At 36.6% G+C, this 14,892-nt stretch overlaps 1 protein-coding gene across 8 annotated transcripts in view; it reads right to left on the minus strand.

Annotated features, from left to right (window-relative positions):
- MLLT10 (MLLT10 histone lysine methyltransferase DOT1L cofactor) overlaps nucleotides 1-14,892 on the minus strand; it is a 290,083-nt gene that overhangs the window by 10,423 nt on the left and 264,768 nt on the right. For all 8 annotated transcript variants that reach the window (XM_036281730.1, XM_036281756.1, XM_036281774.1 and 5 more), the window contains 7 exons: nucleotides 13,219-13,336; nucleotides 11,795-11,867; nucleotides 8,428-8,582; nucleotides 6,105-6,293; nucleotides 5,369-5,457; nucleotides 4,875-5,236; nucleotides 3,707-3,803 (listed from right to left, as the gene is read on the minus strand). In XM_036281730.1, the coding sequence (XP_036137623.1) occupies nucleotides 3,707-3,803; nucleotides 4,875-5,236; nucleotides 5,369-5,457; nucleotides 6,105-6,293; nucleotides 8,428-8,582; nucleotides 11,795-11,867; nucleotides 13,219-13,336 (1,083 nt within the window). The remainder of the gene's footprint in view (nucleotides 1-3,706; nucleotides 3,804-4,874; nucleotides 5,237-5,368; nucleotides 5,458-6,104; nucleotides 6,294-8,427; nucleotides 8,583-11,794; nucleotides 11,868-13,218; nucleotides 13,337-14,892) is intronic.

Here is a 14,892-nt window from a genome sequence, read left to right on the forward strand (position 1 = left end):
GCCCTAGCTGGTGTGGTTCAGTGGTTAGAGTGTTGGCATGAGCACTGTAGGGTAGCATGTTCTATCCCTGGCCCTGACTAGGGGGCCTGTGGGAGGCAACCAATCAATGCATCTCTCTCACATAGATGATTCTCTCTCTCTCCCTTTCCTTTTCACTCTTTAAAAATCAATGGAAAAAATATCCTTGGGTGAGGATAAAAAACAAAAACAAAAAACATTAAAAGTGGATTTCCTCAACCTTCTATCATAAAATTCACTGACAACTGCTCTACCTGCCTTCTTTTTAGAATAGAATGCTAATACACTCCTAGGACTATTCTTCCTCTCTTCAGCACCACAAACTAACCCATCAACATACATATATGCTGTCATATTAAAAATGAAGCCCTAGTGGTTTGTTCAGTGGTTAGAGCGTCAGCCTGCAGTTCAGATAGACCCGGGTTCAGTTCCCGCTAAGGGCACGTACCTTAGTTGTAGTTTGTTCCCAGCCCCGGTTGGGCTGTGCAGGTGGCAGCCACTCGACGTGTCCCTTTCACGTCGATGTTTCTCTCTCTCCCTCCCACTCTATCTGAACAGAAAATGAAAAAATGTCCTCAGGTGAGGATAAAAAAAAAAATGAACACTAACTACTCCCTTAGACCATGTCTTTCTTGTTAGGTGCCCATTTTTCCGCTTTTTACAGTAAAACATCTTTAGTGGCCTCCTATACCACCTTCACTTCCTTTCCTCCCATTTCCTTTTGAGGTTTTACTTCTCACCAAAACCACATCTATGAAAAATCTCTAGACAGCCAAATCCAATGGTCAATTCTTACCTGTCCTTCCAGAACCATTTTACACAGCAGAGCCCTCCCTCTCTTGAAACATTTTCTTCCGGGGGCCCCAGGACACCACTTTCTCAGTTCTCCTCTTAACCGAATGGCCACTTCCTTTACTAGATTATTTTCCTCTTCCAGAATGTCCAGCACTCAGTCTTCAGGTCTTATCAAATCTTGTGAATTTAAACATCACATATGCAGCAATGACCCCAGATTTATACATCCAATTGCATCTTTCCTTGGACAACAGACTCAAGTAACTGCCTAGTACACAACTCATCTGACCATCTAAACAGATATCTCAAACTCAGTATGTCCACAACAGACTTGTTTTCTCTCCAAGACCTGCTCCTTCTAGTCATCTACATCTTAGTAAAAGTTAACATCCAACTGTTTAGGACTCTTCTTTTTCTTGAATGTCCAACAAACAAGTCCTGTTGGTTCGATCTTCAAAACATACAATTCCAGTTTCCATCACATTTATCATACTATTTTAAGAGACCAATACTAGACTGCTCCTGTTTCTACTGTTGCCACCATCTCATCTCCCCTCCTAACATATACAAATTACTCTACATCTTATCTTTTTTTCTTCATGTTTTTATTGATCTTTGAGAGAGAGGAAGGGAGTGAGAGAAACACTGAGGTGAGAGAAAGAAACATTGATCGGCTGCCTCCTGCACATCCCCTACTGGGGATCGAACCCACAACCCAGGCATATGCCCTCGCCGGGAACTAAACTGGGACCTCTCAGTCCATGGGATGATGCTCAATCCACCAAGTCACATCAGCTGGGCCTCCAACTCATCTTTTTTTTTCTCTGAAATTGTATGTTTGATACTTTTCCATACCCTTTTATTTATTTATTTTTTATTTATTTATTTTTTTGGTATGTGCCCTTAGTGGAAACTGAACCCGGGACTCTCTGGTCCACAGGCCAACACTCCAACCGCTGAGCCAAACCGGCCAGGGCCCTCCATCTCATCTTTTAAAAATGTGATTATCATGTCACTATTCTGTTCAAAGGCCTCCAATTAATTCTTTAAAAATTCATGAAAGAAAAGGTGATAATATATGAAACATAACTTTTAAAAAATTGGGATAATTATTAAAGCTAGGTGATTAGTATATTATACTCTCTGTTGGTACATTTGAAAATTCCCATAATAAAAAGATTTTTTTAAAAACCACCAATGAGCCCTGGCCGGTTTGGCTCAGCGGTTAGAGCGTCAGCCTGCGGTCCAGAGAGACCCGGGTTCGGTTCCCCCTAGGGGCATGTACTTTGGATGCAGTTTGTCCCCGGCCCTGGTTGGGTCTGCAGGTGGCAACCACTCAACGTGTCCCTTTCGCGTTGATGTTTCTCTCTCTCTCTTTCCCTCCCTCCCTCCCACTCTGTCTGAACAAAAACAACAACAACAAAAAACCATCTAAAAAATAATAATAATAATAAAAAAAAACACCAATGAGCCCTGGCCAGTTTGGCTCAGCGGTTAAGAGCGTCGGTCTGCGGTCCGGACAGGCCCGGGTTCGATTCCCCCTAGGGGCACGTACTTCGGTTGCAGTTTGTCCCTGGCCCTGGTTGGTCGTGCGGGTGGCAGCCACTCGATGTGTCCCTTCATGTCGATGTTTCTCTCTCTCTCTCCCTTCCTCTCTCTCCCTCCCACTCTATCTGTACAAAAAATGGAAAAATATCCTCGGGTGAGGATAAAAAAAACAAACAAAAAAACCCACCAATGAGCCCTGGCTGGTTTGGCTCAGCAGTTAGAGCGCTGGCCTGCAGTCCAGAGAGACCCGGATTCAGTTCCTGCTGAGGGCATGTACCTCGGTTGCAGTTTGTCCCTGGCCCTGGTTGGGGTCGTGCAGGAGGCAGCCACTTGATGTGTCCCTTTCATGTCGATGTTTCTCTCTCTCTCTATTCCTCTCCCTCCCTCCCACTCTACCTGAACAACAACAAAAAAATCACCAATGAGCCTGGCCAGTGTGGCTCACTGCCTGAGTGTCAACCCATGCACCGAGAGGTCGCCAGTTCAATTCCCGGTGAGGGCACATGCCCACGTTGTAGGCCCGATCCCCAGTGGAGGGCATGCAGGAGGCAGCCAATCAATGTTCTCTCTCACTGATGTTTCTCTCTCTCTCTCTTCCTTCCTTCCTCTCTCTCTAAAATCAATAAAGAAAAAATATTTTTAAAAAAATCACCAATGGCTTTCCATGACACTTACGATAAATCTAAATTTCTTGCTACAGCCAGCCAAACAAGACAGTCTATGATCTTCTGGTCCAAGCTCACCTGTCTGACCTGTCTCCTCTACATTAACCTCCTCTCTCATTCTACAGTCTCAAAAATATAAACACTTGTCTAGGTGAGGTTTTTTACAACTGCTGTTCCCTCTACCTGGAATGTGCTTTCTCTGCTATTTCCATGTCAGAAAGTCGGGCATCTTCAACTTTTATTCAGATCTGTGCTCTAAAGTCACCTACTCAAAGAAGCTGAACTATCCTATCAAAAATGTCCCTCATGTCACTGTTCTCTATACCCCTTTTATTCTATTTTATTTTTCTTCTCGATATTTATCACTATCAAAAAGCATATATTTTGTATTGTCCATCTCCCCTATCAGAATGCAGCTCCACGAAAATGCAGTCTTGTTCACCACTCTATCACCAGAGTCTACAAGAGTACCAAAGTACATGTTCCAGTATTTGTAAATGAATTAATATAATTCCACTACAGGTATCACAAACTATGCCAAATGATAAGACAAACTATTTTTGCATTATGCATACCATGTTATTTCACAAAGTGGGTAATCAAGAAGGCACATTAAATATCTATAACTAAGATCACTTTCTCCTAATAAAAATCAAGTATTATCAAAAGGAAGCACTTACTGGTGTGAGCTGTTGAGAATTTAACAACTGCTGAAATTGTTGTTGATGAAGAAATATTTGTCTTTGCTGGTCAGAAAGTAATCCTAGTCCTGAGGCACTGAAAAAAGATTAAAATTCTTACTTTGTACTCTATAGCTTTAATGTTTTTTAAAATGTAAAATGAAAGACCACTCTTTGATTTGATGTTTAATAAGTTAAGTCAAGTTTTTAATCATAATACTTTTTGAAAACAATGATGTACAAATTTCTTATTTCTGTACGTGTGTGAGTGTGTGTGCACATGCGTGGGAGCACGTATACAGATAAACAAGAATTCACATTGTCGAGATATGTTTTGTTTTCCTTTATTGTAAACCAAGCAGGCACTAGGTTGTTATATGGAATAGATAATTTCATGTGTTTATAACATGCACATGTAATAATTCTTAATTATTCAAGAATAATTTAACCCACACTAAGCAACACATATTTAAAACAAGAAATAATCCAAACATACTACTGAGTGATTTGACCTAACTTTTTAAATGGTCCCAATGGTCAGTTAAATTAAGCACTACCGAAGAGAGAGCCAGAAAAACGTTTACCAGTACCCACTGAAAATCCATTTAAAATTATTTATTCCTCAGAAGTATGTTCAATAACATGTTAGTCTCATTTTGAAGAAAAATTCAAATGAAATTCTAATACAATGAAACAGTGAGTCTTACTCCCTAGATATTCAAAATAAGTATTTAAACCTTCATTCTATATAAAAAAATTTTATCATAAAACTAACAAAATTACATAGCTCAATTTTAAGAAACCAATATTCATATGTAATCTTCATTACAATATTACTTTTCTTCAGAATTTATGATACATGATGGCAACATACATGGGATAAGAAAAATTAGTATTTAAAATGTACATCATAGATCAAGACCAAAATTTTCAGCACAGAATATATTTAATGTTTTGTTACTAGAGTGGTTTAATTTTGTTTTAATTTGAATTAAGTTTCAAAAATAAATGACTCTCAGTATAATATACTTAGTTTAAAAGTTTGGTGGATTTTAATTTCTTAGAGTACATCTACAAGAAGCACATTAAAAATCCCAATCTAAAACACAGACAGCATGGTGTCATGTTGCACTGAAAAACCTAAAATATATTCAAGTAAGTTTCTCACCTGTTAGTCAGTGTAGCTGGCATTGGATGAGTTGCATTAGGTGGTACAGTTGTGTGGGTGAGGGGGGCAGGGTTCTGGGATATTGTGACAGGGGTCTGAATAACTCCATTTAAAGCTCCTACAATGCCATTAATTGCCAGTTGGTTACTTGGCAAAGCTCCAATTATCCCACCCACTCCAGGCACTGCAGGAATGGTGGATGTTACAGTCTGCATTCCACTAGCCAGCGCCCCCACCGTCACACCATTGACCTGCTGAACTCCACTAACGCCTGAGCCCTGCTGAGCTGGACTCTGCCCAGCAGGAGGTGGAGTAGAAAGAGCTGATGAGCTGCTGGTGCTTTGTCCACTGGAGGTTAAGTCCTAATAGAAGAAAAAATAGAAATTTAAATTGTTAGAAACACAGCAAAACTGTTTAATTTTTAAATCATTTAATGTGATATACTATTGTTCATAAGCAAAATACACAAATGAAAGTAACCACGCCAAAATTACCTGATTTAATACAGGAAGAGAATTATCAGGTAAAAAGCTGTTTCCTAGATGAGGGCTCTTACTGCTGTTCAAGGAATCAGTAGTAGGAGCTAGAATAATAAAAGACAAAAAGAAACCTATTTACCCTGTTAAATTACATTCTGTATAAGATTAAAGGCTTAACTAAAAGCTTATCCTGAAGCCCACATTAAAAACACTTAAAAACTAGGTCTTGCTCTTCCTAAGACCAATTTAAATTTAAAAATCTATCTCTCTATTGAATACCATGGCTTTAAATCAATAAAAGGATCATTACACATTTATTTATTTATTTATTTATTTGTACAGATAGAATGGGAGGGAGAGAGAGAAAGGGAGAGAGAGTGAGAAACATCGACGTGAAGGGACACATCGAGTGGCTGCCACCCGCACGACCAACCAGGGCCGGGGACAAACTGCAACCGAAGTACGTGCCCTTAGCAGGAACCGAACCCGGGTCTCTCCGGACCGCAGGCCGACGCTCTAACCGCTGAGCCAAACTGGCCAGGGCTCATTACACGTTTAAATAAAATTTATCGTTAAATTATGTGCAAAAGTTACAACAAATTCAAGTTCATCACTTAACAGGATTCTTTATGCTCTTTGAAATAACCTATCATTCCTTTTCTACATCTTCATATAAGTTATTATTCACTTATTTAAAAGGCATTGAAAGTCTAGCCTACTTTTCATAGACACTCAATAAATATTTTCTTACCATTCTGTGCTGAAAATGCATGAAGTTGATGAGATGGACTAGGATTCGTTGTTATTGCTGGAAAAGGCACTGAGAGCTGTGCATTCAATAACTGAAGGCGTTCTTTTTTGGCAGTTAAATTTTTAATTTGTTCCTCTAATCTTCGATTTTCAACTTGAAGTTGGTGTAATGATTTCAGCATTCCTAAAACTAACAAGCATTTGGATGTTTACAACAAAGACAAGTTCATACACAGGGCTAAGAACTTTGAGGACATAAGTGTCAATAACTTTAGAAATAAACTGAAATTGAAAAGTATAAATTCTGTAAAGCATTTCTAAATGGTTAGGTTTGATTCCTAAATTTATATGTAGATATAAATATACGATAATATATTTGTACATATGTAAGCATAACCAAAAAAGCACCCACCTGGTGCAGGTAATTTCCATTCTCAAAAATAAACAAATAAATCTCATTTTATTTTCATCAAAATAAAAACCTAATTAAAAATTCAAAGAGCCTGCCATATTTTACATTAATAGCATATTTAAAGTGGGAAAGAATCACAGCAATATCCTTCAGCACTATAAAGACCACATGTTTTTGTTTGCTATTTGGTTAAGCTAAATATGTCACCAGACAGGTAAGGAACCTCCAAGCCCAGCTGCTCAGCATGCTAATGCATACATTTCCCAGCAGGGGGCAGTGTGTGTGCACCACAGCCCCCACTCCCAGAGAAGGTTCAACACCTCAAAACCGGCTCAGTTTCTGTCCTGCCTCATCACCTCAAACACAACTCCAACCTCTAGACTGACAACACAGAGTGCTACTGTTACACGACAGTGATAGACACTTTAAAAATTCTATGTCTTAAAAAGTTGTATTTGTTTAACATGCCCTCAGGGCCTTCAAAAGATACAACTCTACTGGTACAGACACATACGGTCATTTCCCAAGGATTTAACTTTTATCTCTCCTCTTCAAGATCCCACAAAGAAACTCTTTAGTGCACCCAAATAAGACGCAATAAGATTAAGCAAAACCTGTCCTCCAGCTAACATTTAACGGATTTTCCAAGCATGACTTTCCTTACAATAGCATTTTTTGGTCAGGGCACCATTCATAAAAATACCAATTTATGGCACTTGTCTACTAACAATAAGCAAAATGTTGTTTTAATAAAATAAAGCAGCAAAAGTTTATATCCCAAAATGATTTTTAAAAAAAACAACACTTATTTTTCCCCCTAAAATATATCCTTAACAGTAGGCCACTTTCTTAGCTAACCACCAAAGTACTGTAACTTTGCTTTTTGGCATTTTCCATCCATGATCCCCCTGCCAATACTTAAAATTGTAAAGATACTAAATATGTACATATTACATATATAATTTAAAAATATGTAGTATATAAAAATTATATATATACACACACACACACACACACATATAAAATTTGGTACGAATAAGAAAGAATAATAATATATTCCTTCTCAGCAAAATTATAAAATGAAGATAGTTGGCCATACTTGACTATATGTACTGTTTAAAATAAATTCTCCAGAGATGAGCAAATTTTCTTCAAACAATTAAGCAAAGAGAAAAATGTAACTCATGTATTTTAGTAAAAATGAAAAATTGATAAGAACAGCCCGGTCAGTGTGGCTCACTGACTTAGCATCAACCCATGCACCAAGTCACCAAGTCACCAGTTCGATTTCCAGTCAGGGCACATGCCCAGGTTATGGGCTCGATCCCCAGTTGGGGGGGAGTGCAGGAGGCAGCCAATAAAGGTTCTCTCTCATTGATGTTTCTATCTCTCTCTCCTCTCCCTTCCTCTCTCTCTAAATCAATAAAGAAAAAATAATTTTAAAAAATTGGTAAGAACAAAGTACAGTGAGAAACAATGTATCAATATTATAATAATTACTAAAAACAGTAACAATAACCAGTGAATAGATAAGTACTTCCTATGAGTCAAGCAATGTTCTTTACAATTTTTTATGTCATTTAATCCTCAAAACAGCACCATGATATAGGTATGTTATTATTCCCATTCTACAAATGGGAGACTAAAGCACACACTGACATTTAATAAACTTACCGATGATCGTACTGCTAATAAACGGTAAAGACAGGATTCAAGTTCAAGCAGTAAAACTGTAGAATTTGTTCTATTAAGCCACTATATTAATTTTTTACCATATAATATATAAACCATATACCATAATTTCATTGCTATTATTGATGAAGTGTGACTTCTGCATCTATCTGCCTCTCTGTCGATTCAACCACCCATCCATTTATTCATCTTTTTTTAAAGACAAGAAAAAAATACTTACTGTCACTAGGAGTACCCTGTTCTAATAAAAATTGCTGTCCTTCACTCCACTGCCTCTCCAAAAGCTGTTCTATGCTGGCCGCTACTGGAGGCAGATTTTCCAAACTGCTGTTGCCTGGTGGATCATAGCGAATCTGTAAACTGCTTACAGGGGATCTGTTGAAAACATTAATTCTCAGGTTAAACAGAAGAACCCTTTGAAGGAAGGCCCATTCACGTTTCTCACCTTATGCTGACCCCTTTCCTGTACAAGTTTTCTAACACCAAGCTGTCTACACGAGAACAATAAAACCATAATCTATCGTAAAATTTAGTAATTATCATCCTTTCTCCTCAAATAGGAAAATCAAGGGAGTAAGCTGGCCATACTCAATAATTAAAAACCACTAGAAAACAGAAACACACTACCAATAATCTCTGAAACAGACTATAAAAGAACTTGATATAGGTTTATAAGAAAAAGGAAAAGACAGGATTAGAAAGACTTTAATATAACTAGATGGAAGAGAAAAAAGTTCTACTGTTCTGCTTTAATATGTAAAATATCAGAATAACACTGAGCAATTGTAATAATGTAAAATCTACTTTAATATACAATGTATTTTAATTTACAACCAACAAAATCTCAATCAAATATTAATAAAATAAAATTTAGTTCTAAATTTAAAAATATTTAGAACATTATCAAGACCAAAGCAATTTTGTGTCTTCTATACAAATTTTTGTAAAATGTCATATCTGTACTTCAAACAATAACTTAATACCTCTAAACCAAGTGTTACTTATATTATGATGAATATGCTCCTGGCCGGTGTGGCTCAGTGGATTGAGCATAATCTCATGGACTGAGAGGTCCAGGTTTGGTTCCCAGTCAGGGTACATGTCTATGTTGTGGGCTCAATCCCCAGTAGGGGGAGTGCAGGAGGCAGCATATCAATGTTTCTCTCTCTCCCTTCCTGTCTTAAAAAAAAGAAAAAAAAAGAACATGCAATGTTCTCAATCATCCACTTTTTGTTTCAAATTAGTATACATGGCCATTTCTGGTTCCCAGCTTCCTTATTAACATAACACATTAGTAAAGGGTTTTAGAATTTCCAAAATGTTTTACATAATCATCTCGATCTTCTCAACAACCTAGTGAGAAGTCAAAGCCTGGCTTAGTGGCTCTATTTCAACTGAGGAAACAAATGGAGCTTGAGTGACCTGTCCAAAGACTCATATATTGCTGGTAAACGAAAGAGCTGAGGTTACAACTCAGGTCTTTTAACAACCCACTATTGTTTTGCCACTGCCTTAAAATGCTTCTCCAGAAAAATCTCTTTAAAATAAGAAGTTAAACAAATGAGGCTTTTTATTCCATATGAAAACATCATGTGCTACATACATTTAGCCATCACATTCCAAATAGTTTATTATGTCAGGATAATTTAGGCTATTACATTTCAGGCTGATCTTTGAAAAAAAAATTTTTTTTCTTCTTTATTGATTTGAGAGAGGAAGAGAGAAGGAGAGAGAGAGAGAAACATCGATGAGAGAGAACATGTATTGGTCGCCTCCTGCATGCCTCCCACTGGGGATTTGGCCCATAACCTGGGGATGTGTCCTGACCAGAAATTGAACTGATGACCTCTTGGCGCATGGGCTCAATCACTGAGCCACCTTGGTCAGACTTTTCAGGCTGATTTTTAAAGGGTAATATAAAGTTGGAAATATAGCTCGGCCGGTGTGGCTCAGTGGTTGAGCGTCAACCCATGCATCAAGAGGTTGCTATTTCGATTCCCGGTCAGGGCACATTCCCAGGTTGTGGACCAAATCCCTAGTGGGATGCATGCAGGAGGATGCCAATCAATGTTCTCTCTCATTGATGTTTCTATCTCTCTCACTCCCTCTCAAATCAATAAAGAAAAAAAGAAAAAATGAGTTGAAAATATATACTGAAAATAATACTGCATCATTTATTGTGTTAAATCCCATTTAGCTAATGAAAAATAATGATACCAAGCAAAATAGCATGAAGGATAGCTTGTATGGTATTTTAAGTTTTAAGGGGGAACACAGAAATGCTTCCTCTACTAATCATATGAGCAAAAATTCATTAACTTTCTTCTTTCAAACAAAGAATGAAACAATACGGAAGTAACCACAGCATAAAATTAGAGATTAATCAGACATTATCATTGTGTACTTCATATTCCTAGTTTCAAAAGAAAGAATATTTAATTTTCTACAGAGTTCGGTTAGGAAAAATACTACTACTTTTAGTTCACCCAATAATTATATAGGAAAAAGACACTGCTAGACATACTACCCAGGAAACAGCAAAATCAGAGGTTACTGTACTAATCTCTTTAATGACAAATATGTTTCTTAACAGAACTTCCTTGACTATATCAGCAACACGGCAATATTGATACTCATGGCAACTATCACATAAAAATGTTAATTTTTAATAGAATTTTTAAATTCCCTGAGTTGAAAATTTTTAGTTTCTCATAGTTGAAAAAAAGACTCTAGAATGGGGCTTTTCCTCCTCCTGCTCTCCATTCTCACCTACTTTAATACCATACTTTAGGTAGAGTTTACAAAATTCAAGAACAGAGAGAAACTAGGAGAAAGTATTGAAGTTAAAAGTGGAATAAAATCAGTGAAAGAAAGAAAAAAGCCAGAGCCTAAAGTTCCATTGTCTTTTACAAACTGACACAATACTTCCTACTATTCTTCTCCCCATTCAGAATAGAAGATTTGGGGCACTTAGATTGTGCTCAGAGAAATTCAAGCCTTCAGTACAACTCTAATTAAGAGTATCCTGCTAACAGGAATAATCTCACATGTATTATATATTAATAAATGGTACCTGAATTCTTGCATATAATATCTAAGACAACTTCAAAGTATAATGTAACACATTTGCTATACTTTGATTCAAATAATTTTAAGAACTAGAAGGGTTTTAGAGATGAGCAACAAGAACTTCATTTACTAAGTTAGGAACTAGAGACTAAAGGTTTAAGTGACTGCCCACAACCTAACTAAAACTGGAAGGGATTTTAATACTATTTTATGAGCAAAAAGAATTACCCCAATTAATACATTAATAGTACCAGTAGCTAAATATATAAATAATAAAAACAAGAGAGTTCAAATTGATTGGAAATCTAAAAGAGTTATAACTTTTATAAAAGCTTGGAAATCTGCTTAAATTAATATTCAAATTATTTCAGAATCATTTTTCTTGACTGTCCAGACATGCTTATCTTCAGATTGCTTTCATAGCCTCACAAATGTATACTCTGCTGATATGAGATAAAGAAGTTTGCAATCTCAAAATGTTTCTTTTGCCTGTACTTTGCAGTGTAAATAATGCTTACCGTGGTGAGAGACTTCCTCGGGGTGAGCTTCCTCTGCCAACAAGGCTGCGGCTATTGTCTCCAAGATCCTGATCTGCAGTGTAAATATTTCATAGCTGATAAAGTTGACTCACTAGATAAGAGTTTTTAAGCTCTTGCCCTGATTTTTCCTAAAACATACATAAAACCTTTACCACTATCTTTGTAGTTACTATGAAAGTAGAAGATCTAGTATATTGCTAGTTTAGAATTGTTGAACTGTGGCATGTAAGGCGTTGTCCCTACACGTTTCTGTGGGTGTAGAAGGCCATGGATTATGTTCTGTTCTTTCATTCCTTTCAATTTTACAGCACAGAAGCGTGGTTTGCATTTGCAGTACCCTCCCCTCAGCCACTTTTAATTTCTACGGTTAAAGTAATGAATCACAGCGGTGGACAGCTAATCTGTATGCTTATCACAGCAAATCCTTACGCTTTGTATTTTAACACTTTGCAACCCAAGAAAGGACATAAAGTACATAATGTACTGCATAGAGCCACATACCAAGACTAAAATTAAACACACACACACACTACACTGATCCTCACACCAAGAATAGTTACATACAACAACACACAAATTGAAAAAAATAAGTAGAAACACAGAATCCTGTATTTAAAAAGAAAAAATTTAATTTCTTCAAAATAGTACTGAGGTAATAGAATGTCTCTGCTAGAAAAGTAACTTGTATTTCCTATAGTTAGTTACTTATAAAATCACCCGATCTGGCCTCTTTCAAGGTTGTCCTCCCCTTATTCTGAGTCAGGTAACCTATGACCCTTAAAGGGTAAAGACATGACTGATCCATTCTTGGTGAACTGCTAAACCCATTCCCTTCCCCCAAACAGGCATGACTACTTGAACATGTCAACAAATCCTTAAGGATGGAATGAAACAAAGCAAATCCAACAGCTTATTAAAACAGTACAAGAGGCAAATGCTACAAAATGTCAACTGGTAAAAAATTCACAGGACTACTAAACACTGTAGAAATTCTCTAACAGGATTTTTGTTAACCAAGTTTGTGTAATGCAATTTCATGAATTATGCAAATAAAGGTTTAGGCTATTCACCGAAAAGCCCAGTGTTATGTTACTTTCATTGCATAGAACTGAGAACTGAACACATCAATCACAGAAGTCACAGGAGACATTGTTGCATTCCTGCCTGCTGATGGCTCTGCTTAAACATTTACATTTCAGACAGTAAAAAAAAAAAGCACATAACTATTTTGCAGCACAGCATACTATTTACTTCCAACTGTGATTTTTCTAGTTTAAAAAAAAAGGCATAATTCTATATTAAGCACACCTTTATACTTTTCAAATAAAATAAGCCACTGAAGGGAAAATTACATTGGGTAAAGGGAACAGAATTTTAGAGTTTAAAAATTCTTGAAAACTTACCTGTTTGAGTGTTTTCAGATTGAGCTATAAGAGCTGCCATTGAAGAATTTGGATTTAATCTATTGCCATACATATGAGACGGTGCCTGACTGAGAGAAGATCCAGATAGGGTATTTGCCTAAATAAAAGGAATTACAAAGGTACGTGAATTATATTTGAAAATATCTTAATACTTTTCCTTCTGATAGACCTAATGACTCTTTTCTCCAACCTACAAATACAAGCAAAAAGTCATGACTATGTGGAGAGCAAATTTCAGTCTCACTTGTTTTACCAATAGCCTTTCAATTTCTGAAAAGCTACATAACTCCAAATTAAAAAAAAATCAGGACATTCAAAGTTAACTATTACTATTTTAATTTCAATGTATCTAGTCAGTATCAAAACTCAGTGGCATGGTAACCAGGTGAACATATGGCTATTTAATCTTATTAAAGCCACTACAAAATAAGGGCAGGTAGATGCCTAACTGCTTTAGTTTCTTACATCACAGGATGCTAAGAGGTCAAAATCTAACTTCTACTTTAGTATTTTAACTATACAGAGCTAGCTACATTTCCACTGCTTAACTCTGTCATTAGTAAAACCTGCACACTATTTTGTTACTTTCTATTTTGATAGACTTGGAAGCCTGCTGCTTTTTCTGTTTTGTTTTGTTTTTATTTTAAAAGAAAGCAAACAGGCATCACAAGTATGTTTTCTATACAATGCAAGGCTCAACGATTCAGTTTTGCCCTGACCCCATATAAGGCACTGTCTTTTTGGCAGGAAGCCAGCTCTACTAACTGAAGAGCTGGTCCAAAGTTTGTGATTCATTCATGTTGCTAACCACAATTCTGAAGCCCTCTACTGGGACTTGTGCCAAACAAGCGAAAATGAACCCTTAAACAGATGAAGCTAAGGAGGCTGGCCAAAGTCTTGTGTAATCCAATGTAATAAAAATGCCTTCTTTGATGTGAACAGTTTTTCCCACTTTCCAAGAATATTATAACCTTAAAATGTGGCATTTTTGGAAGCCAATCTCTTGTACACAAAATACTGTCATACTCACAGGAGGCTATTTCTAGCCTGAAATATTCTTCAGATTTCACAGAACCACACATTATAAAGGACATTTCTTATTCTTTTTCATGACTGAAATCAAATTTAAGTTTTTATAAAACAAAACCATTGTACAGTTATTTCAGAACAGAATTCTGGAAAATAATGTCAAAGAACTGAAGCACACCAAATATAAAAGAAGCTGAGTAACAACAAAACAAAAGACGTGGGAGATTTTACATGTGTAACTGCACACAAGAGACCAAGACAGCATAGTAATTATAATAAGCAAAATATTACAGAGAATAAACAGAGTTTCTGGAAAGACTCAAACCCTGACACTGTATTTGGCCTCTAGACAACTTATTAAGCATGAAAACTGAACTTTAAATTCACAGGAAGAGTCTCCTTGATGTAAAATCTTGCCCCTACTTTCCACTGTTTCAAAGGGTATATTTCACAGTTCTTACTTTAATGTCTAAGATCAACCAGTCAATTTCTGGGTTTCATTTTTTTTTTTTTTCTGATTAAAGATATGTATACAAAGTCAATAAGTTTGTACGGTGAAGTCCTGTTAACCATCAATTAACCTTAGTAAAAGGTTAAGTCATAATTTTAACCTGAAGATCATAC

This window comes from Molossus molossus, unplaced genomic scaffold, assembly GCF_014108415.1.
Source record: "Molossus molossus isolate mMolMol1 unplaced genomic scaffold, mMolMol1.p scaffold_m16_p_1, whole genome shotgun sequence".
NCBI classification, from domain to species: Eukaryota; Metazoa; Chordata; class Mammalia; order Chiroptera; family Molossidae; genus Molossus; species Molossus molossus.